We start from the raw sequence: 20,424 nt of genomic DNA on the forward strand, positions 1-20,424 counted from the left end.
CGAGATCTTCCTTCTGGGGCTTAGACCCTCGCCTCTGGAGATGCCTCCCAAAGAAGGAATCAGAACTTCATGAGGCTGGCATGGGGCAAGCCCTCCCTGTGGGCCACAGGGAAGGGCACAGTGGGAACTTTCTTGTGATAAAGCATGGGCAAGTTGCACCTCCGTTTTATTATCTGAGAAATGAGTATTCAGAGTGAGTACCTATGATCTCCTGTTGTCCTGGTTAAATGGTTAATGTGTAAAACATGCCTATAGGGAAAGGCAGCGGCTATCCTGCCGACAATTACACCAAGAGTTGTCCCCTACGGGCTCCCCCAGGAATCAAGGTGGGGTGCCCACGCCCAGCGTGCTTTCAGCTGAGTTTTGGGAAAAGTCAGCCAAGTTCTCACCTCTGTTGCCGGTGATTTTTGGGGTTGCTGTCTCCTCCCCATGGCACTCAGCCCGGGCTGGGCTGCTGCTGGCTGCAGGGTGTGGCGAGGGGTGGGAGCTGGCGGGGCGCCTGGGTTCAGAGTATAAGAGAAGCCAGGGACAGCGGGAGACAAGCTGGCGTCTCGGCGGCTGCCGCTCCAGCCACGATGCTGGGCTTCCTCTCCCGCCTGGGCCTGTGGGCTTCCGGACTGATCTTGATCCTAGGCTTCCTCAAGCTCCTCCGCCTGCTGCTTCGAAGGCAGAGGTTGGCCCGGGCCATGGACAGCTTCCCAGGGCCGCCCACTCACTGGCTGTTTGGGCACGCCCTCGAGGTACGCAGCTGGGGTGAGGGGGTGAGGAGAAAGGAAATGGCTTTCTCACCTTCAAAGCATCCAGCTTGTCCCCCGGGGGCTGTGGAGGGAGACCCTCAGCCTGGGCAGTGGTGCCGACCTGGGGGTCACTGTTCCCATCTGGCCTTGCTGCCAGGATCTCTGTCTGTCTCAGTCCTGCCTGCAGCTGGCTTCAGAAGGTGGGAGGTACGGCGGGGGGCTTCAACACAGGGACCCAAGTAGGCCACAGACCCCTTCCCATCGCTCTGAGGCCCGAAGTTCAGACAAGGCTCTGCTAAAGCTCAGAGATGGCCTAGGGGAGGCACGCAAGCCCCTCCTGGGAGCTCAGCAGCAGCGCTCTCTGCTCTGTGTGGTGCGGAGATGTCCATTTCTTCCTTTATTTTTAAAATGTTACCTTTTTTTTTTTTAATTTGTTTGAAAGGCAGAGTTAGAGAGAGGGAGAGGCAGAGAGAGAGAGAGAGAGATTTTCCGTCTGTTGTTTCACTCCCCAAATGGCTGCAACAGTCAGGGCTGGGTCAGGCTGAAGCCAGGAGTCAGGAGCCAGGAGCTTTTCCTGGTCTCCCACATGGGTGCAGGGGCCCAAGCACTTGAGCCATCTTCTGCTGCTCTCCCAGGTGCATTAACAGGCCGCTGGATCAGAGGTGGAGCAGCCGGGACTCAACCTGGTACTCATATAGGATGTCGGTACTGCAGGCAGTGGCTTAACTCATGGCACCACAGCGCTGGCCCGAGAGATACCCATTTCTTTCTTTCTTTTTTTTTTTAATCTTTTTTTTTAATTAAACTTTTATTTAATGAATATAAATTTCCAAAGTACAGCTTATGGGTTACAATGGCTTCCCCCTCCCATAACTTCCCTCCCACCCACAACCCTCCCCTTTCCCGCTCCCTCTCCCCTTCCAATCACATCATGATTCATTTTCAATTCTCTTTATATACAAAAGATCAGTTTAGTATATATTAGGTAACGATTTCAACAGTTTGCCCCCACATAGCAACACAAAGTGAAAAAAAAAATACTGTTGGAGTACTAGTTATAGCATTAAATAAGAGTGTACAGCACATTAAAGGCAGAGATCCTACATAATATTTTTTAAAAATTAATTAATTTTCTATGCCGTTTCCAATTTAACACCAGGTTTTTTTTTTCATTTCCAATTATCTTTATATACAGAAGATCGATTCAGTATATAATTAGTAAAGATCTCATCAGTCTGTACCCACACAGAAACACAAAGTGTAAAAATACTGTTTCAGTACTAGTTATAACATCACTGCACATTAGACAACACATTAAGGACAGATCCCACATGGGATGTAAGTACACAGTGACTCCTGTTGCTGACTTAACAATTTGACACTCCTGTTCATGGCGTCAGTAATCTCCCCAGGCTCTAGTCATGAGTTGCCAGGGCTATGGAAGCCTTTAGGGTTCGCTGACTTTGGTCTTATTCTGATAGGGTCACAGTCAAAGTGGAAGTTCTCTCCTCCCTTCGGAGAAAGGTACCTCCTTCTTTGATGGCCCCGTTCTTTCCACTGGGATCTCACTCACAGAGATCTTTCATTTAGGTCTTCTTCTTTTTTTCTTTTCCATGGGAGATACCCATTTCTAAGGCTGAAAATGAAAGGGAAGCCGGGGCCACCCTGTGATTGACCTTCCGGGGTCCAGGTGGTCCTGGACCTGCAGGCTGTGGAGGTTCTAATCTGCCAGATTGGGGTCAGGAGTGTGAGTTGAAAACTTCCCCAAGTGTTTTGATCTGCAGCCAGGTTTGGGAGTGCAGCTACAGAGGCTGGAGATCTGGGCTCAGAGAGAGGCAAGGTTCCTTTCCCTACCTCCTGAATGCACCTTGCTCATTCCAAGGCCTGTGCTACTGCCTCTTTTCCTTGATTGACACTGTAAATGACCTTGACCTCCCAGCTTTTACAGACAGCCCTGTTTCTAGTGACCTGTGTGCAACCTGGGGACATCTAGAGGAGAAAGGCTGGGTGGGGAGAAGCGAGACCCTGTCCAGGCTCTTAGGGAGCTCGCTCTCCCTAGGGAAAAGCAGACACTGGAGCCTTGCCTGCTGCTTTCCCAGGATCCCCTGTCAGCCCCGTCCTTCTCATCTCAGCTCTTGGCCATCTTCTCTGCCGGCCGGTGGGCCCTGGAGGATGGGGATCTGGTCTGATTCATCTCTGTGCCCTCAGTGTCCAGTGCAAAGCCTGGCACAGAAGAGGCACTGGGGGTAATCGACAGTGAGTGCCAGGGGAGGGGCGCCCAGACGGAGGCGGTGAGGGTGAAGATCAGTGAGGGTACCGGGGGCTTGGGGAGAAGCTTGGCCAAGGAAGGAAGGCAGGTCATGGGGAGGTTGAGTCTGACCCCACCGGGGAAAAAGAGAAGATGGCCAAGAGCTGAGATGGACGGAACCACATGCTCCGTCCCTTTCCTCTCAGGCCCCCTCCGCTCCTCCACTCCCGCCTGCCTCTAGCAAAGTGGGCTTTGCCCTCCATCAGGGAACCTCGCTAGGACAGGGGCTTTTGCTTCTCTACCTGCAAGTCAGATCTGCTCCCCCCCCCTCCGCACCTCTGCCAGCTGTCCTGCCCCTCCCCTGGAGAACACGTGGAGGGCATGGTTCAGAGCTGAGCCCTGGCTTCTTGGCTCTGCCACAGCGATCGGGAAGGTGGGCAGGGGCTGGTGAGGGCTGCTGTGCTCCTGGGCACTACAAAATTTCCTGGGAACCATTGCAGAAAGTGCCCCTTTGCATTCCCCTGGTTCTTGGCACCTCTCGGTTGGTTCCACACCTGAACTTGGAAGCTGGGGAGGGCAGGGCGGGGATTCGTTTCCCCAATGTGAAGATGAGGAAACAGAGGCACAGAGGGTGCAAGCTGCTTGCCTAAGACCGTGCTTGAGCTCAGGGTTTGAGTCATTTCTGAGCCCAAGACTCCTGCATTTTAATTTTCGGACAGGGTCAGCCCATAAGAAGGAACTACAAACTTGACTCCTAGGCCTGGAGGTGACAGGAATGGAGCGGGAAGGAAAAAGACTGGCGGGAGAAGGGCATGGGGGCGGGGAGGATCTGTCCATCAGGATTAACTTCTCTTTTCTTGGTCTCCAGTTACAGCTTGGAGGCCCTGGTGGCTTCCACTGTCTTCCTACACAAGTCTCAGAGTGTGTCCTGTTCTGCTAGAGACCCCTCACTCCCCCCTGGGGCCCACGGAGGACTTGGCACACAGGAGGTGCTCGATTTTGGCCTCAAGTTAGGACCTCTAAGTGGGGTCAGTGTGCGTGTGTGTGTAAGTGGGGAATACCAGCTCCCAGGCCAAGGAAAGATGATCTGCTGAGATTGCTGACGCCTCTCTTCCCTGTTCCTACCCATTGCTGGAACATTCTCTGTGACCGCGTGTTGTGTAACGCAGACAAGGCTCTGGCTCAATTCATTCAGCAAACATTGATCGTGGGCCTTTGCTCTGCCCTCCTGGGTGAGTTTCTCCACTCTCTGTGCTTCCGTTTGCTTGCTGGTAACACAGAGGTCATCTTCTGTACCTTGCTGCCTTAGAAAGGGGTCAGAAGCCATCAGGGGTCATTTGCCAACTGCTGGGCACATGGATGGCAGATGTTAGATGACGGTGGAGGGGATTCTTCGAAACACCCTGAGCCACTTACCCTCTTCACCCTCTTCCTTCTCTAATCCACCCAGTCGTAGCTCCCTTTTTGCCCAGCTTTGGCCCTGTGCCGAGACCAGAAGATGAGGAACGGAGAGAAGGGGTGTACGCGGACTGAAGCAGGTCTGTCGGAGAGCCAGATAAGGCAGCGCGGGTGTGACACATCCCCGGGCCTTGGGGGCCCTATCAGCCTGGAAGGCAGGGAAGGTTGAGGGAGGTGATATTGAGGACAATCCTGAAAGATCTGGAAGGAGCAGCCTGTGGACGTGCAGAGGAAAAGGCATTTCCTTGGGCGAGGCCCAGAGCCTGGGAAGACCGCCTTGTGCTTGGGGAGTCAGCTTGATCTCGGAGCCCCCCCATGGCCTGCCTGGGGAGCTCCCACTTTTGGAGTGGTGGGAAGGCAGACAGGAGCACGAGGATGAGGTGGAGGTGAGTGGGGCTGGCCACATAGATCCCCGGAAGCCACGCCGGAAGGCTTTACTTTCTTCCCAGGGCAACCCTTGACAAGACTGAAGCAAGGGAGTGGTGAGGTCAGACTTGTGTTTGAGAAAAGTCACCTTGAGTTCGGGGTATGAATAGGTGGATGGAGGACGCAGGCAGGCACTGGGGAGTGAGACCCAAGCAAGGCAGAGTGAGCCAGGCGTTGGTGCGGAGGACGTGGGAAGAGGGTGTCAAGGCCCTCCCCGCAGCCAGACGAGAGGGCGTCTGTGAGGGGCCCCTCATGCACTAGGAAGAGGGGGCCAAGGACTACCTCGGAGCTTCACTAAACTGAGGCAGCCACACAGCTTTGTCTGGGCAGGATTTGGAAAAGCACTGAAAGCCAGAGGCCCCTCGAGCTGCGGGATCGCATTGTGAGCAGCAGGAATGCATTTCTAGGTCTGGATTTTAAATCCTGGGAGTCTGAGACCCAGAAGGAGGAGGCTCAGGGCCTGCAGCCGTGCTGTGCTCCCGGGAGCCTGGGTCCTGGGCTTGGAGTGGGTCAGGGCCACTTCCTCACATGGGGGTGCATGTGGGCCTGAGGGGACTGGACGATGTTCCACGCGGACGCCCAGGGCTTGAGTGGGTTTCCCGGCCTCGGGAGAACGAGAAGCGGGGTAGGCTGCTCAGGAGGGAGCCACGGGTGGCAGAGGAAGCCAGGAGAGTAGGTGAGAGCCCCTGGGAGAAGGTGCAGAGTGTGGGATCCAAGGCCTGGACAGGATGGGAGCCGTGTGTCTTTGGACAAGGCCCATCATCACTTCCCAGTCAACTTACAGTGGCTGAGAGTCGTGGTCATCTCCATAACAACACATCTAAGGCAGGCTGCTTGTGAAGGGAGGAGGTTTACTTTGGCTCTCCGTGTTGGAGGTTCGCGGTACAAGATGGGGTGGCCCTGTTGGTTTGGCCACCAGATGAGGCTGGAGAATGGCCAGGGCACAGTGTGTGCACAGGAAGGATCACGTGGTCAGCCAGGAAGCAGAGAAGCTGGGCCCAGCTCTGCTTTTATAACCAACCCTCTGCTGGGAACTCCCTTCAAAAGCACCCCTCCACGACCTGGTGACCCAGGACCACCCCTAAACACTGTAATCCGATTCAGTTTCCCCCATCTCAGCACCAGCAATTTCTGACTTTGGGGCTAAACGTCTTGATGAGTTCTGGAGCCGCGTCCCATTAGCACCACAGCATGGCCCATGCAGCTCACACCCCAAGTCCCTTTGCTCCTATGGACTTCGAGGTTCTCTCTGTACCTTTTGGGGTCACACAGCACATGCCGTCTGTCTCTGAAGGGGGGACCAAGGATGCAGTCACCTGTCTGTCATCAGAGTGGTTGGGGGGGGGTCACGTCTCTGCTGCAGTGCGTTAGAGCTTCTCTCTCCAGCCTCTACACGGCTTGCGCAACCCCACAGTTGAATCTTTCAAGAGTTTGCCTTGACTGAGCCTTTTTTTCTTCTCATTGACTTTTCTGGCCGTTTCTTCTTACTTTCGGTTGTTGCTTTTTTTTGGGAGCAGGCACCCCTAACCCTTCGGTTCCTTTGGAAGCTTAACGTTGGCATGGGCTCACGTGCACACTGGGACCTGACAAAAGTATGTGTGTGCATGTGTGTGCGTGTGCATGTGTGTGTGTGCTTGTGGTAGGGAGGCCGCTGAGGCTGAGGCACCCGAGGGCAGGTAAGGGTGTGTGTCCCAGGGACCTCTAGCCTCCGAGCCCTGCGGGGCCTCTCCGGCGCTGGGAGCCCACGTGGCTCTAGAAAGCAGAGTGGAGACTCAAAGGGAAGGCTTTCAGCCCAGTCCTGAGGATGAACACAGTCCAAAGAGGTTGGCCTGTCTGGAAAAGCAGTCAGGTTTCTGTTGTGAGAGATGTCTGGGCTCTTGGGGCTCAGAGCCGGTGCCGCGCAGGTAGCCCTGGGAACCGGCAAGGTGACAGGAGCGTGCTCTGCCTCCCGGGAGCCCGACCTGCTGGGACAGGCAAAGCCCTGCCCTCTCCCCTCCCTGCTTGTTTTCCTAAGCCCCCCATCCCATTGGGTGAGCAGATTGGTGTTTGTTCTCAATTCGGTTCCCAGGAGGGCTGCGGCAGCTGCAGACTGGCCGGGCAGGTAGCCTGTGCTTTGGCCTCCGGTCAACTGGGCATGGAGTCAGCTGGCTGCCGGCCAGAGCAGGCTTGCTGACAGGCAAGACAGCAGGAAGAGCCTCGCTCAGGCTTCCGGCTGCCCGGCCTCACGCGACTCCTCTCCCGGGTACACGGAGGTCGCGGTTGGGCTAGGCGGCGTTGGAGGCCCTTTCTGGTCTCATTCTCAGACTCTCGGGGAGCAGAGCTGGGAGTGGCGATTCACGCTTGCTCTTCCCATTCCCTGCCCTAGCTCATTCCTCGTTGGTCAACAGGAGAGCGGATGGGAGGCAGTGGGGAGGGGCTGGGGAGCTGGGAACAGGGAGTGACCTCCAGGGCGGCTTCTCTGCTTCCTTCCTTCTAGAGAAAAACAGGCTGGCCTGGGCCTCCTAGCCCTGCAGGTGTCTCAGCTTGGGGCTCGAGGACGCGCCTCGGCATACGGTTGTATGACCTAGGCTACGCAGGCAGCCATGCGGCCCCCAGAGGGAGGGTGCCGGGGGCCTGCAGATGCAATAGGGGGACATGGCTCGGGGCTGCAGCTGAGGGAGCAGGGCCGGGGGCTGGGACCAGCCTCACTCTCACCAGGTTTCCCGGGAAATCAAGTGCACGTAAGAGAAGGCTGGGGGCAGGCAAGCTGGCTGTGACCACAGTGCGCGTGAGGTTAGGGGATGCTGCAGAGGGCACTTGCGTGGCTGGTAGGGAGAGGAGCGGGCTTAGACGAACCAGATCAGCCCAAACTCTCTCGACCCAGAGAGCCTCTGAGTCTGGCTATCCTGTCCCTTACACCTTTCCCTGCCCTGTTCAAGGGGGCTCCCTGGACTAGGAAGCTCTGGGGAGAAGGGAAGTGGCCATCGTGATCACAGTCAGCAAGGAAAACCTAGGAGGGCGGATAGAAAAATAAGAGAGAAGGGAGCAGCCGGAGGGAGGCAGGGCCACCGGAAAGGTCCCCCTCATCTGCAGGTGCAGAGGACTTTTCTCACTTAAAGCTCTTCTTGACATTGTATGCTCCAGGAGGGTGACCCTCTTACAACCCACCTTGGGTTGAGTCCGGGATTCTGAGTTCAGAGGCTGTGAGGGGTAGGACCTCTGCAGAGAGACCAGACTCTGCCCTGAGCAGACAGGCTGGGGTAGCTGGCGAGAGCAGATGGAAATCTGCAACGGTGGCTATCACATGGGAAGTACTGTGACAGCCCTTCTCTGACTTCCCCAAATTGAGCAAGACCTCGGGCTGGTTCCTCATGAGACTGAACGTGTCTGGCGCATTTTCAGATTGGTCAGATGTTTGTGTGTTTTCTTTCTTCCTTTCACATCTTCATTCCTTCTCATCTCCTGATTCACTCCATTCATTCTCCATGCACTGCATCGAGTACATCTTGTGTCCCAGAGGTCCTGTGCGGAGTCCCGTGGGATGCGGCTTGCTCACAGCCGGGGGAGGAGGGCAGGCGTCCTGGCTCTGAGTGTGCAGCCCAGCTCCATCACTGCCCACCCGTGTGACTGGACTTCCCTTCCGCATCTGCGACATGGGAATGGCCTGGCGCCTCTCTTAAAGAACTTTTGGAGGATTACATGCAAGAATGGACGTCGCGTGCTTAGCAACGCGTGCCTGACACCCAATCAGTGCTGAATGCGTGTCGATATTGTTCATGTTAAAAACCATGGGTGTGTTATTACACAAAGCAGGCTGTGGGTGGGGGGAGGCCCGAGGGGGCAGAGAGTGCCGGCAGAGCTGGATCAGGGAGGTGCTGGGGAGGACGCTCAGCTCAGGGGTCATGAACAGCAGGAGGGCCCCGGTGTTCTTGTGGGGAAGGAGGGCGAGGAGGAAGGGCGCTGCGAGCAAAGGAGCAGAGCCGAGGCCTCGCTCCTGCAGGTCGTCTTCGTTCTCGAATGCCCGCTCCCAAGACTTCCAGAGGCACAGCGAGCCTTGGAGTCTGCTTGGAGGAAGGGGTAGCAGGCCGGGAGCCAGCCAGGCAGCCACAGGGGCTCCTCGCCACAGCCACACGGCTGCCAGGGAGCCAGCTTCTTCTCAGGGGATGGCTAGGTGCTGTGCACGTGCGAGAGAGAGAGAGCGAGCGAGCCAGATGGGCCATGTGGGGCCACCTTGTTTCAGAGTCCTCGTGCTCCACAAGATCCTTGTGGCCACTGGAGTCCAGGGCTTCTGCAAGGGCCATGCACACGGCAAGGTCCCCATCAGATGCTTAGTCCCGATTCACGCTGCCTTCCAGTTAACACATCATCTACAGAGCAGGGGTCGCGTTTAGCAGCCTGTAGGTAGGTTTCCAGGAGAATAGGGGTGGAGCGTGTGAGCCAAGGTCAGGTTCCCTGCCCTACTTTCTGCTCGTGGTGGGAGCGTCCCAGGGAACATTCAGAGCATGGTGTCTCGCAAGGCTGGGGGCATTTGGGAGTGGGAGGAAGATGTAGCAGGCAAAGAGAGTGCCCAGAACTTCCAAATGGCCCACCAAGCCCACCACTGGGCGTACACCCAAAAGATGGGAGATCATTGCATCCAAGAGATTCCCACTCCACCACGGTTCTACAGCCCTGTTCACCATAGCTAGGAGAGGGAATCAACTAAGGAGTCGGTCGTGGGATGAATGTGTGAAGAGAGCGTGCTATAGATAGGCAATGGAATGCTGGTCAGCCACACAAAGAATGGAGTCCTGTCCTTCTCAGCAAAATGGACAGAGCTAGAGGGCATCCTGCGGAGTGACGCACGTCAGACTCAGGACAAGTGCACCTGTCTCCCTCGTGCGTGGGAGCCTCACAACCACTCCACACGAGCCCAGGATATCGACCACCAGGGGCTGGGCAGGGAGGGAAGGACGGAGGGAGCTGCATTTAAGGCGCAGGAGAAGCGTGGTTCCAGACTGTGACCAAGGCGCTCACAAGGAGACGCTGCCAACAGGGGGCGCTAAGCCTGGGGTCCATGGGAATTCTGCACAACCCCACAGCTTTTGTGTTGAAATATAGAACACTTTTGCAACAAAAAGTTAAAAATCAAACCTGTCGGGCTGCAGAGACCACGGCCGTGGTGTCACTTTCCCGGGTTCACATCCCAGCTCCTTTCCTGCGCTGTGTGGTCCTTGGCAGGTAACCCCCCCCCCCCCCCCCAATGGGACCTCAGGAAGTGCCGTGAGGATTCAAGGAGGCAAGGATGTGAGGGGCTTGGCACAAGCACTTCCTGCACAGGAGCCGCTCCTGCTCCTGCTCCCAGACTGCGGAGCTCAGCCCTGCCCCAGGCTCCTGGGCTGGAACGCTCGGTGTGAATGACATTGAAGGCAGTAAAATGCACTAGAGGGGAAGGACGAGGCATGGCAAATACAAGGAGGCTGCCCGCGTGAAAGTGGTGATTGGAGCGCTCCATTTCTGTAACACACCTCTGGGTGAGCGGATTGCGGCAAGAACCCCGCCTCCCACACCCGGTCCTCCAGGCACTCTCGCCGTCCTCTTCTCAGGTGACTCCCCCCACAGGGCAGCTCCTTGAAGGTGCCGCGCTCTGTCTCACCTCAGGACACTGGCACTTGTTATTTCCTCCACCCGGAATGCTCTTCCTTTGCATTTCACGTGGCCAGATCCTCGATGTTCTCAGTTTCACCGCCAATGTCCTCTCCAACAGGAAGCCTTCCTGGATGACCCTATCCAAGCAGGTGCCCTTACCGTGGCCTTCCTGTGGCCGTGTTTAGTGCCTGCTCAGCACTCACCCGTGTCTGTGATTGTCATACTCGGTTGCTTGCTTGTTTACTATCTGTCTTCGCCATAAAATGAAAGGTTAACCCTGTGCCAGTCTCATTCCCCTTTGAGGTGATTTTTCTGTTGCATAACAAAGATTAAATTTATAACAGGGCAAGTGCTGTGGAGTATTGGATTAAGCTGCCGGCCTGCAATGCTAGCATCCCATATGGGTGCTGGTTCACGTCCTGGCTGCTCCACTTCCAATCCATATCCCTGCTAATGTGCCTGGGATAGCAGCAGAAGATGGCCCAAGTCCTTGGACCCCTGCATCCATGTAGGAGACCTGGCGGAAGCTCCTGGCTCCTGGCTTCAGCCTGGCCCAGCCCCAGCCATTATGGTCATTTGGGGAGAAAACCAGCCGATGGAAGAACTCTCTCTCTCTTTCTTTCTCTCCTTTTCCCTCTCTCTCTGTAACTCTGTCTTTCAAATAAATAAAATAAATCTTAAAAAAAAAAAAAAGAAAAAAAGCTTTCACAACAAGGAGGAAGCTCTTCCTGGATGCAGCGCAGGTAGAGGGCTGGTGGCAAGTGCCAGGCAGAAGGCAGATTGGCCACTTAGGGGTTGTGGAGCTAACCCAGGCCTGAGAGGAGGGTGGCTTGGACTTAGTGCAGTGGTGTGTGGAAGGCACTGCCCCGGGGTGTTTAGGAGAGGAGGGTGCAGGTGGATAGAGGGAAGCCCAGGGGCTTGGGGCCTGGCTGGTGACACCGGGTTCCTGGGTGGCCCTGGTTTTCCATCACCCTTTCAGATCCAGAAGACAGGGAGCCTGGACAAGGTGGTGACCTGGACCCAGCAGTTTCCTTACGCCCACCCTCTCTGGGTGGGACAGTTCATTGGCTTCCTGAACATCTACGAGCCTGACTACGCCAAAGCTGTGTACAGCCGTGGGGGTGAGGGGCTCAGGGGAGCAGAGGGTGGGGGAGGAGGCCTGGGCCCCTGTCCCTATTCTTCTGATCCACAGCCCTCCTGTGGGAACTCCCTGTCCCAGCCTGACCCGATGTTCTCCGCCAACAGACCCTAAAGCCCCGGATGTGTACGACTTCTTCCTCCAGTGGATTGGTGAGTGAGCCCCGGCCTGACCTGCCCCTTGCTGTCCCGCATCCCCAATGCCTGGCCTCCTCTCAGCGGCTCCTCGGGAGGCAGGGGAACTCCTGGAGAGCAGGGGAGGCGGGTTCCAGGCACCTTCTCTCGCCAGGTTGTCTTCTACCCTGGAGAAGAACCTGTTCCTCTGGCCCCATTGCTCTGGTCAAACCCTGGCTGGTACAGATTTCCATACAAGGATGGTTCCAGAGGGATGGAACCTTAAGGATGACCTTTCTGAATGGCTCCGGGGCTTCCTGAACTGGCTCCTATTCTGATCAGGTGGAAGGGCAGGAGGGCTCCCAGCTGGCTGGGAAAGTGGGTTCCAGCCTCCTTCTCCTGCTGGGCCTACCGTCTTCCCCGGACAGACAGGGCAAGGGCTGTCCTTGCCCTGTCCTTGCAAGGAGAATGTGTAGGCAGGAGGAATGGCTTCCTGGAGGAAGTGGCACCAGAGTTGATCCTCCAGGAGAGGCTAATGGCAGGTGCCGTCCAGGGCAAGGGCCGGGCGAAGGTGTGGTGGGAGCACTGTGGCTGGTGCCACCAGAGGCTGGGGGGGCCTTCTGGGTGGCTGGAAGGTGTCTGGGAGATGAAGCTGGTTGGGGAGGACTGGCACCCTTGGCCGTCAGGATGAGGAGTGTGGTCCATGTTGACGGTAGGTGGGAGCCATTGAGTATTCTTGCGCAAGACCGTGTGTTTCTCCAAAACTCCCTCACCCCCACTTCTTGTTTAACTCATGATTGCCTGGAGACCTCAGCATCTCCCTGGCATCTGGGAAAAGGCAGAGCCAAGAGTAAGAAAACATCCCCGAGATGACACCCAGAAACATGGACTTGGGTGATTCCGACTCTCTCTTCCCTGATCAAAGGGGTGGCTAGAATGGAAAGAGACAGAAAGGGCTCGGGGAGACGAAGGGGCCATTTGGAAGCTGGGAACGCGTTTCTGTTGCTAGGTATGTGTGGTGACTGGAGGACAGGGTCCCACCCAGGGCCACCAGGCGCACACTGAGCAGACCGTTCCCCTGAGGCTCTGGTGACAGCAGCTGAGAGTGAGGCTCCAGCAGGCTTCCGAGCCACCTGCCTGTCCCCAGGGAGCTGCAGTGCCATTGTCTGCCCCCAGTAGCATCTGAGCCAGTTTCCTGGGCGCAGCTGAGAAGGAGAAATGCAGCCACCCGGTCCTAGGGGAGCTCCTGGTGGCCCGGTCCTGGAGGCTCCAGCGCACAGGGACAGGGCTGGGTGGGCTTCATCCAGGCCGCCGGGCACGGGGCAGGGCTGCTTGGCCAGCCCTCTACCTTGTCCTCCATTCCCTTCCCTTCCCTAGGCAAAGGCCTGCTGGTTCTGGATGGGCCCAAGTGGTTCCAGCACCGCAAGCTGCTCACGCCTGGCTTCCATTACGACGTGCTGAAGCCCTACGTGGCCATCTTTGCCGACTCCACGCGCATCATGCTGGTGAGCTCCCTGTGCCGGCCCTCCCCACCTCTGCCCTGGCTCCCCGTTCTGCCTGCAATGGCAGCGAGAACGCCTGGCTCTGCCAACATGTGCTGCGGGCCCTGTGGCCCGCAGGCTGAGGCTCCTGGCTGGGCAGCCTGGCCCCTGTCTCCACCGGGAGCCTGGCCCTCTCTTGTCAGACCCGGGAGGCCTTGGTGAGGCTCCTGCGGCAGTGACTTGCCTGTCTTTGGGCGGGGTGGGAAAGTCTTGTCCTCTATGGGTACCCCTCCTCCTCTGCCTGCCACGGTGGCCCGAAACACTGTGGCTGTGCAACTCAACTCCAGGCGCGATGCCCATCAGGCTTGGCATCCTGGGTCTGGGGAACCCCCAGGGGCTACCTGGGCCAACCTGGGCCCCTGCGGGAAACTCCTCCCTAGCATTACTGCAAACCTGACTTGCACACAACCTGTGCTGGGGAGCTCACCACCTCTTGACGGCCCCGAGAGAAGAGAGAGAAAGCATCCATGCGACGGGCAACATCCACCTGAGGCCCAGAGGCTTCCCAGCCCCGACAGCACAGCAGGACGGAGGGCAGGGCAGGGCCTGGTGGCGGAAGGTGCTGGAGGGCAGGTAGGGCATCCGGCGTAACGCGTCCCCTCCTGGCTGCCTGTCTCTGGCTGTAGGAAAAATGGGAGAAAAAGGCCTGTGAGGGTAAGAGCTTCGACATCTTCTCTGACGTGGGCCACATGGCGCTCGACACGCTCATGAAGTGCACGTTTGGCAAAGGAGACAGTGGCCTGAATCACAGGTCAGCAGCACCCCTGGCGTCAGGCGCTCTCCCCTAGGGCTGGCTCAGAGGGGAGGGTCAGCCCTGGTCTGAGAGGGGGTGCGGAGGCCCGGCTTGCGGGGAGCCAGGTCTTCCTCACAGAGGCGGGCAGCCACTGCTGGCTTTCAGGTGCAGGCTCAAGAGGAAGGGCAGGGGCGCTGTGGTTGGGGCTGAAAGGGAGCTGCTCCTGGCTCTGAGCCACGCCCCCTGCCTCCCCGGGCCCTGCAGGGACAGCAGCTACTACGTGGCAGTCAGCGAGCTCACGCTGCTGATGCAGCAACGCATCGACTCCTTCCAGTACCACAACGACTTCATCTACTGGCTCACTCCGCATGGCCGCCGCTTCCTGCGGGCCTGCCAGGCGGCCCACGACCACACTGGTGGGCCTTTCCAGCAGTGCCCACCTCTCGGGAGCCCGGGTTCCTCCCCCCAGCCCCTCTGTGCTCCCTCCCGCGGCAGGGCCCGGGTTCCTAGGCAGTGACGCACTGTGTTCTGGGTCCAGACAGGGTCATCAGACAGCGGAAGGCAGCCCTGCAGGATGAGAAGGAGCGGGAGAAGATCCAGAGCCGGAGACACCTGGACTTCCTGGACATTCTCTTGGATGTCCGCGTGAGTGTGTGATGGCCCTCCTCTGCCTGCCAGCCGGCTCCAGAGGGCTCTCGCGGCCATCTTCCTAGGATGCGGTTCATTGCACAGCCAGTAGAGCTGTTAAGTGTGTTTTCCTCAGTCCCCAGCAAATGCCACCTGCCTCCTGTTTGTGACACACATCAGGGAGCGTTCAGCAGTGGGCAGGTGCAGCATGTGTATGGGTGGTTGGGACACATTACATAGTTGGGACACATTAGGTTCCATAATAGTGGCCTGCAGACAGCTGCATGGGAGAAGTGTAGACTTCATTCATTTATCTCATCATTTATTTGTCCACTCCACAAACTCACCTTGGGTTAGTTCCTGTGCTAGGATGCAGAGATGGGAAAGACCTGGCCCTGTCTTCCAGATCCTCAGAGTCTGGTGGGGGAGGGGGATAACAGGTGCATGAGGAAAAAGATGGATGACTTTCTTTGCCACATGGCATTCTGTATGCCAACTGAGCGGGGCTAACATTTGGAGATGGGTAAAGTCATAGGCACCAGATCAGAGGGACTGAGAAGAGCTTTGTGGAGTAGCAGGCATCCTGCCTGGGCTTTCAGAAGAGAGAGAGAAAGAAGGCAGAGGGAGAGAGAAAGTAGGGGAGGGGAAGGGGGGAGAGAGGGGAATCTGGGGCAAAGTCCTGACGCCCAGCCGAGCAGGAGCTTCTCCCCCCTCTCGAACCTTCATTTGACAACTATGATTGCAAGTTCTCCTGGGGGCCTGCCCCGAATGTCCTGAGCTGTCCCACTGTGCTCTCCCCACTCCAGGGTGAAAGTGGAGTCCAGCTGTCGGACACAGACCTCCGCGCTGAAGTGGACACGTTCATGTTCGAAGGTCATGACACCACCACCAGCGGCATCTCCTGGTTCCTGTACTGCATGGCCTTGTACCCTGAGCACCAGCAGCGCTGTAGGGAGGAGGTCCGTGAGATCCTGGGAGACCAGGATTCCTTCCAGTGGTGAGTGAGGCTGCGCGGTCCTGCCCAGCCCAGGCAAGGGCCGTGCTCATCTCGGGGCATTGGAGGGCGACCCAGAGCCACCTTGGAAGCCAGCTGAGGTTGGCAGCAGCTGTCCTGGCCCCTCCAGGGCTGTAGCTTTTTTTGGGGGGGCTGAGCATGGGTGTACCTCTGGAACTTCCCCCCAATGGAGCATTTTCAGATATGTGGCATAGTGGAGCTTGGCAACACAAGGCTAGGGTTTCATGCCCTGATGCTCCCCCTGGTGGCAGAGACAGACTAAGCGTCTGGTTTCTGGATAGACTGGGGAGGGCTGGGAGAGAGGGGAAATGGAGGCCGCATAGAGCCAGGAGAGCCGGTCCATGGGTGGCAGGGCGCAGGCCGGCTTGTACGCCGCTCCTGCTGGAGAAGGAGAGACTGTTTCCCAAACCCCGTTACTCACAAACTCTCAGATGCTCCCCTCTGCTTCTTGGTACAACACCTGAAGTCCTGAGCGTGACCCCAGTTGAGCCTGACTTCTCTTTGTAGCCTCATCTCTCACAGCCTCTTCTCCCTACGACCTGCCCTGCCCAGGCCTTTTATTCTGCCAGGCACCTCACCTTTCCTTCTGGGCTCCAAGCTGCCTTTGGCACCGGGCCTGGCACATTGCAGGGCCATAGAAAATGCTGTTGATGGGGGAAGTTTAGGTTCAGTTGTAGGCAGACTGACCCACAGTTCCAGGTCTGGGGCTGGAAGGATGACATCTCTGTCACTCATTTTTACTGGCCAGATGTTGGAAACCTCCCAGGCTACCTGGTCAGGTGCCCGGTGCAGGGAGGAAGTGTAGGAAGAACCGGGTTGCTGCCCACACTCACACAGCCACCAAGCCACAGAGAGATACCGGAAGGAGGAAGACTGGGCGGCCTGGATGCTGAGGACAGAATGAGAACAAGCGGGGCTGGAACCGGCTTTGCAAGAAGGGTCGGAGCTCAGGCAGAGAAAGAGCCGGACAGCCTGGGATGGCCAACAGTGTGAACCCAGGCTGAGGCAGGGAGGCAAACATTTAGCTCTGCCACTTCATTCCGCCTCGACCTTGAAGGAACCTGGAGGACACTAGTTAAATGAAGCATTAAAACACAGATGAACACTCAGAACTGTGCAGGAGAAAGACCTGGAGTTTAAGGCTCTGTAAAAGGTGTTGCACAGCAGTGATCATTGGACTCATATGGGGTCTGAGCTCTGTGCTGGCCAAAGGCAACGCACACATGCACACACACACACATGCACCCACCCACCCACCCACACACAGGTACACACACACACTTAAAATTTTCCCTGAGCTTGGCACTGTTGATGCATTGAACAATGCAGCAACATTGGTCTTTCATTCAACCAACATGTTCCAGCCTTTGTCCATCCTTTCCATTCCAGTGTGTGCGTGTATGCACGTGTGTGTGCACGTGTGTGTGTTGCCTTTGGCCAGCACAGAGCTCAGACCCCATGCGAGTCCAATGATCACTGCTGTGCAACACCTTTTACGGAGCCTTTCCAGAGAAAACCAAACTGAACACACAGAGCTGTCCCTAGTGGGGTTCCCTGGGGTCCTGCCAAGTGTCCTTGCCTGTGATAACAAGGTGCACATACATCTCTAAGGCTGTCCACCTTTCCCTCATGGCAGTGAAGGGGAGGAGGGGAAGGGGAAGTGGCCACCTGTGTCTGGTGTGGCCTGGGTGTGTGGAGGCCCCACGGCCCCTCTTACTGTAGGGTGTGTGGTAGAGGTGAGCAGGGAGGTGAGCAGGACCCGCCTCCTCCTGGGGTTTCCCTGATCCCCGTTCCCAGCATGTCCTGCTTCTGTTGCTGGCAGGGAGGACCTGGCCAAGATGACCTACCTGACCATGTGCATGAAGGAGTGTTTCCGCCTCTACCCGCCCGTGCCCCAGGTGTACCGCCAGCTCAGCAAGCCCGTCAACTTTGTGGACGGCCGCTCCCTGCCTGCAGGTGGGATGGGGTGGGTTGGAAGGTAGGCCTGGAGGCCTCTGGATGCCTCTCTGGCGCCCTCTGTGCCAGTGCCCAAGTCTTTGCACCAAGAAGCGAGAGCTCAGATGTGTGTTTGGAGAGCTGCGCTCCAAATCCCAGTTCACAACACTGGGACAAACTCCCGTACTCCTGAGTCCCTATTTCCTCTTCTGTAAAGCGGGGGTGAGAAGAGCAGGCAAGGCCGTTTTCAGGGTTAGAGAGAAGGTTCTTCAGGACGGTCCTGAACCACTCCACCTCCCCAGGTAGACCCCAGACATCAGGGAACACAGCTAGCGTGGGCGATGGTGCCGTGTGACCCTGTGTGCTGGCTCTGTACAGCGTTTCGACCTGTACCCGATGCACTGACCGCACCCAGTGAATGGGAGCTGTTACTATCCATGGCGTGATATCACGGATAATACCATGCCAGGAGTGGGTTCACTGAACGCAGCAAGACCCCAGCAGTCGCTGCCTGTCCTGCCTACGGCCCTGTGGCTGTGTTCCTTTTGTTCTCGTCATCCCACAAATGCCTGTAGCAGGTGTGTGCTCAGCGCTGGGGCCGCACCAACTGGGTGTGATGATCGAAGGACTTGGACAAATCGAGTGTGGTCAGGCTCTCTCCCTGACAGTGGCCGGGCAGGGGCTAATGCCTCACAAAGGGGACATAACAGGTTCTTGACCTCCGTGGATCACCTGGTCACTGGGCTTCTGCTCTGTCCGCAGGCAGCCTGATCTCCCTGCATATCTACGCCCTCCATAGGAACAGCAACGTGTGGTCTGACCCTGAGGTACCCCGCCCCTGGGCCCGGAGGTCAGATGGGGCGGGATGCTGGGGGTCCCGCTCAGCCAGGATTTGGTGGGTGTTTAAACAAGGCTTGTCCCTTAGGTCTTTGACCCCCTGCGCTTTTCCCCGGAGAACTCGTCTGGACGCCACCCCTATGCCTACATTCCCTTCTCTGCCGGGCCCAGGTAGGGAGACCCTGCCTCTGCAGCCTCTGAGCGCAGGATCGGGTGGGCGTCCTTACGGGGATTTGGTACTGAAGGGGCTCCTGCTGGGTCTGCGATGATCTTCGCATAAGATAAGCCCGGGGGCCCTCTTGCCGTTGTTGTGTCCCTATCCCTGGGAGATGGGTGGGACGGGTGAGTCATTCCAAGAGAGACCCCCAGGCCAGAAACACCTGGTGTGAGTCCACTCAGTCTGGGACCCTCACCATGCTCCCAAGCTGTATTTTTTCAAGCCCAGGTCGATCAGTGTCTCAGCCACTTATGCGTGCGTCCCTTATGCACTAAGGGCGCTGCATCTACTCACTTTGCTGCTCCCGCAGGAACTGCATCGGGCAGCAGTTCGCCATGAATGAGATGAAGGTGGTCACAGCCCTGTGCCTGCTCCGCTTTGAATTCTCTGTGGACCCCCTGCGGCTGCCCGTCAAGCTGCCCCAGCTGGTCCTGCGCTCCAAGAACGGCATCCACCTCTACTTGAAGCCGCTGGGCCCCAAGGCTGGGAAGTAGCTCTGCCGAGAGCAGGGTCCTTGGCCGCCCAGGCTGCGGCCTCTCCTGAGCATTGCTGTCTCGTTGGGGGCTCCCTGCCTTCGGGATCTTGTAGCCTGGGAAGGGAGTAGGCACAGACACAGTCACCTCCAGGCCAGTGCCATGGAAACACATGTGTCTATAGGTGCCTGCTGTGCATGTATTCTAGAGCTCGTTTATTCACTCAGCAAGCATTTGGTGAGCACCTACTTGCTTCAAGGATTCTCTCTTACCTTCCATAATGGACAGCCTTTCTAAAATGTACCAGAAACTTACAGTCCACCTCTGTGACTCGGCGTGAGCACAGTGGAGGCTCTGTCTCAGGATTCAAGGTCAGGAGCAGGGCCCACAGGACTGGGGACAGCTTGGGGGCCACCCCACACTTGATCAGCTTTATCTGTGTGTGGATGTGGGTGTTTGGAACACAACAGACATAAGGAAGATTTGCCTAGGCCCAGACTGTACAAGATGATGAATAAACAGAACTTGCTCACAGCCCCCACAGAAGCCAGGGAGTATGGAGTGTGTTTCACCAGGGCGCCTTCTGCCTTCCTGAGCTGGGTCTCTGTGGCAGTCCTGCCGTTGTCAGCGTCTGGGTCTCACAGTAACACGGTGCCTTGGGCATTCCGAGCTTGTCTGGGGGAGGTGGCTCAGATGCATGGGGTAGGGGAGGGGTTGCTCCCCAAAGGAAGCAAGTGCCTTGAGGCATGGGTGAGGTAGGGAGGTACAGACTTTTGGGGAGGGCCTGGGGCTGGGTGAGACGATGAACTGGAGGTATTTTTTTTTTTAAAGATTTTTTTATTTATCTGAGAGGCAGAGTTACAGACAGAGAGAGGCAAAGACAGGGAGAGAGGGCTTCCATCCTCTGGTTCACTCCTCAAATGACTGCAATGATTGAGGCTGGGCCGATCTGAAGCCAGGAGCTTCTTCCAGGTCCCGCACACAAGTGCAGGAGTCCAAGCACTTAGGATATCTTCCACTGCTTTCCCAGGCCATTAGCAGAGAGCTGGATCAGAAGTAGAGTAGCTGGGACTCGAACTGGCGCCCACATGGGATGCCGGCACCACAGGCAGAGGGTTAACCTACTGCACACAGCACCAGCCCTGAACTGGAGGCCTTTCACTGCCGGCAGTCCTCTTGGGTTCAGGGTCTAAAGCCTCTAGAGGTTTCCAATCCAGGACTTTGACAGGTGTGGAAGGAAGGATGCTGGAGCCCTAGGGGCAGGGTTTATGAAAGGAATTCCGGCTCTGGACGCTGGCGATGGGCTATGGTGCCCCAGG

General features: G+C 57.2%; 1 protein-coding gene across 1 annotated transcript; it reads left to right on the top strand.

Moving 5' to 3' along the window:
- The first annotated feature begins 538 nt into the window (after positions 1-538).
- Positions 539-19,651, top strand: LOC133759760 (cytochrome P450 4B1). The gene is made up of 12 exons (XM_062191256.1): positions 539-740; positions 11,456-11,597; positions 11,722-11,766; positions 13,105-13,232; positions 13,895-14,019; positions 14,266-14,417; positions 14,540-14,646; positions 15,435-15,625; positions 17,466-17,599; positions 18,341-18,405; positions 18,504-18,586; positions 18,943-19,651. The coding sequence occupies exons 1-12, from the start codon at positions 576-578 to the stop codon at positions 19,124-19,126; spliced, it is 1,521 nt and encodes a 506-aa protein (XP_062047240.1). The 5' UTR covers positions 539-575; the 3' UTR covers positions 19,127-19,651.
- The last annotated feature ends 773 nt before the right edge of the window (positions 19,652-20,424 follow it).

The sequence above is a fragment of the Lepus europaeus genome, chromosome 5 (genome assembly GCF_033115175.1).
Source record: "Lepus europaeus isolate LE1 chromosome 5, mLepTim1.pri, whole genome shotgun sequence".
NCBI lineage: Eukaryota > Metazoa > Chordata > Mammalia > Lagomorpha > Leporidae > Lepus > Lepus europaeus.

What these genes read in the sequence shown, in the direction of transcription:
- LOC133759760 (XM_062191256.1), top strand. Translation starts at nt 576, where the DNA reads ATGCTGGGCTTCCTCTCCCGCCTGGGCCTGTGGGCTTCCGGACTGATC. An exon ending in CTTCTTCCTCCAGTGGATTG is followed by an intron (nt 11,767 to 13,104) that starts GTGAGTGAGCCC and finishes TCCCTTCCCTAG; the next exon opens with GCAAAGGCCTGCTGGTTCTG. An exon ending in CCCTTCTCTGCCGGGCCCAG is followed by an intron (nt 18,587 to 18,942) that starts GTAGGGAGACCC and finishes CTGCTCCCGCAG; the next exon opens with GAACTGCATCGGGCAGCAGT.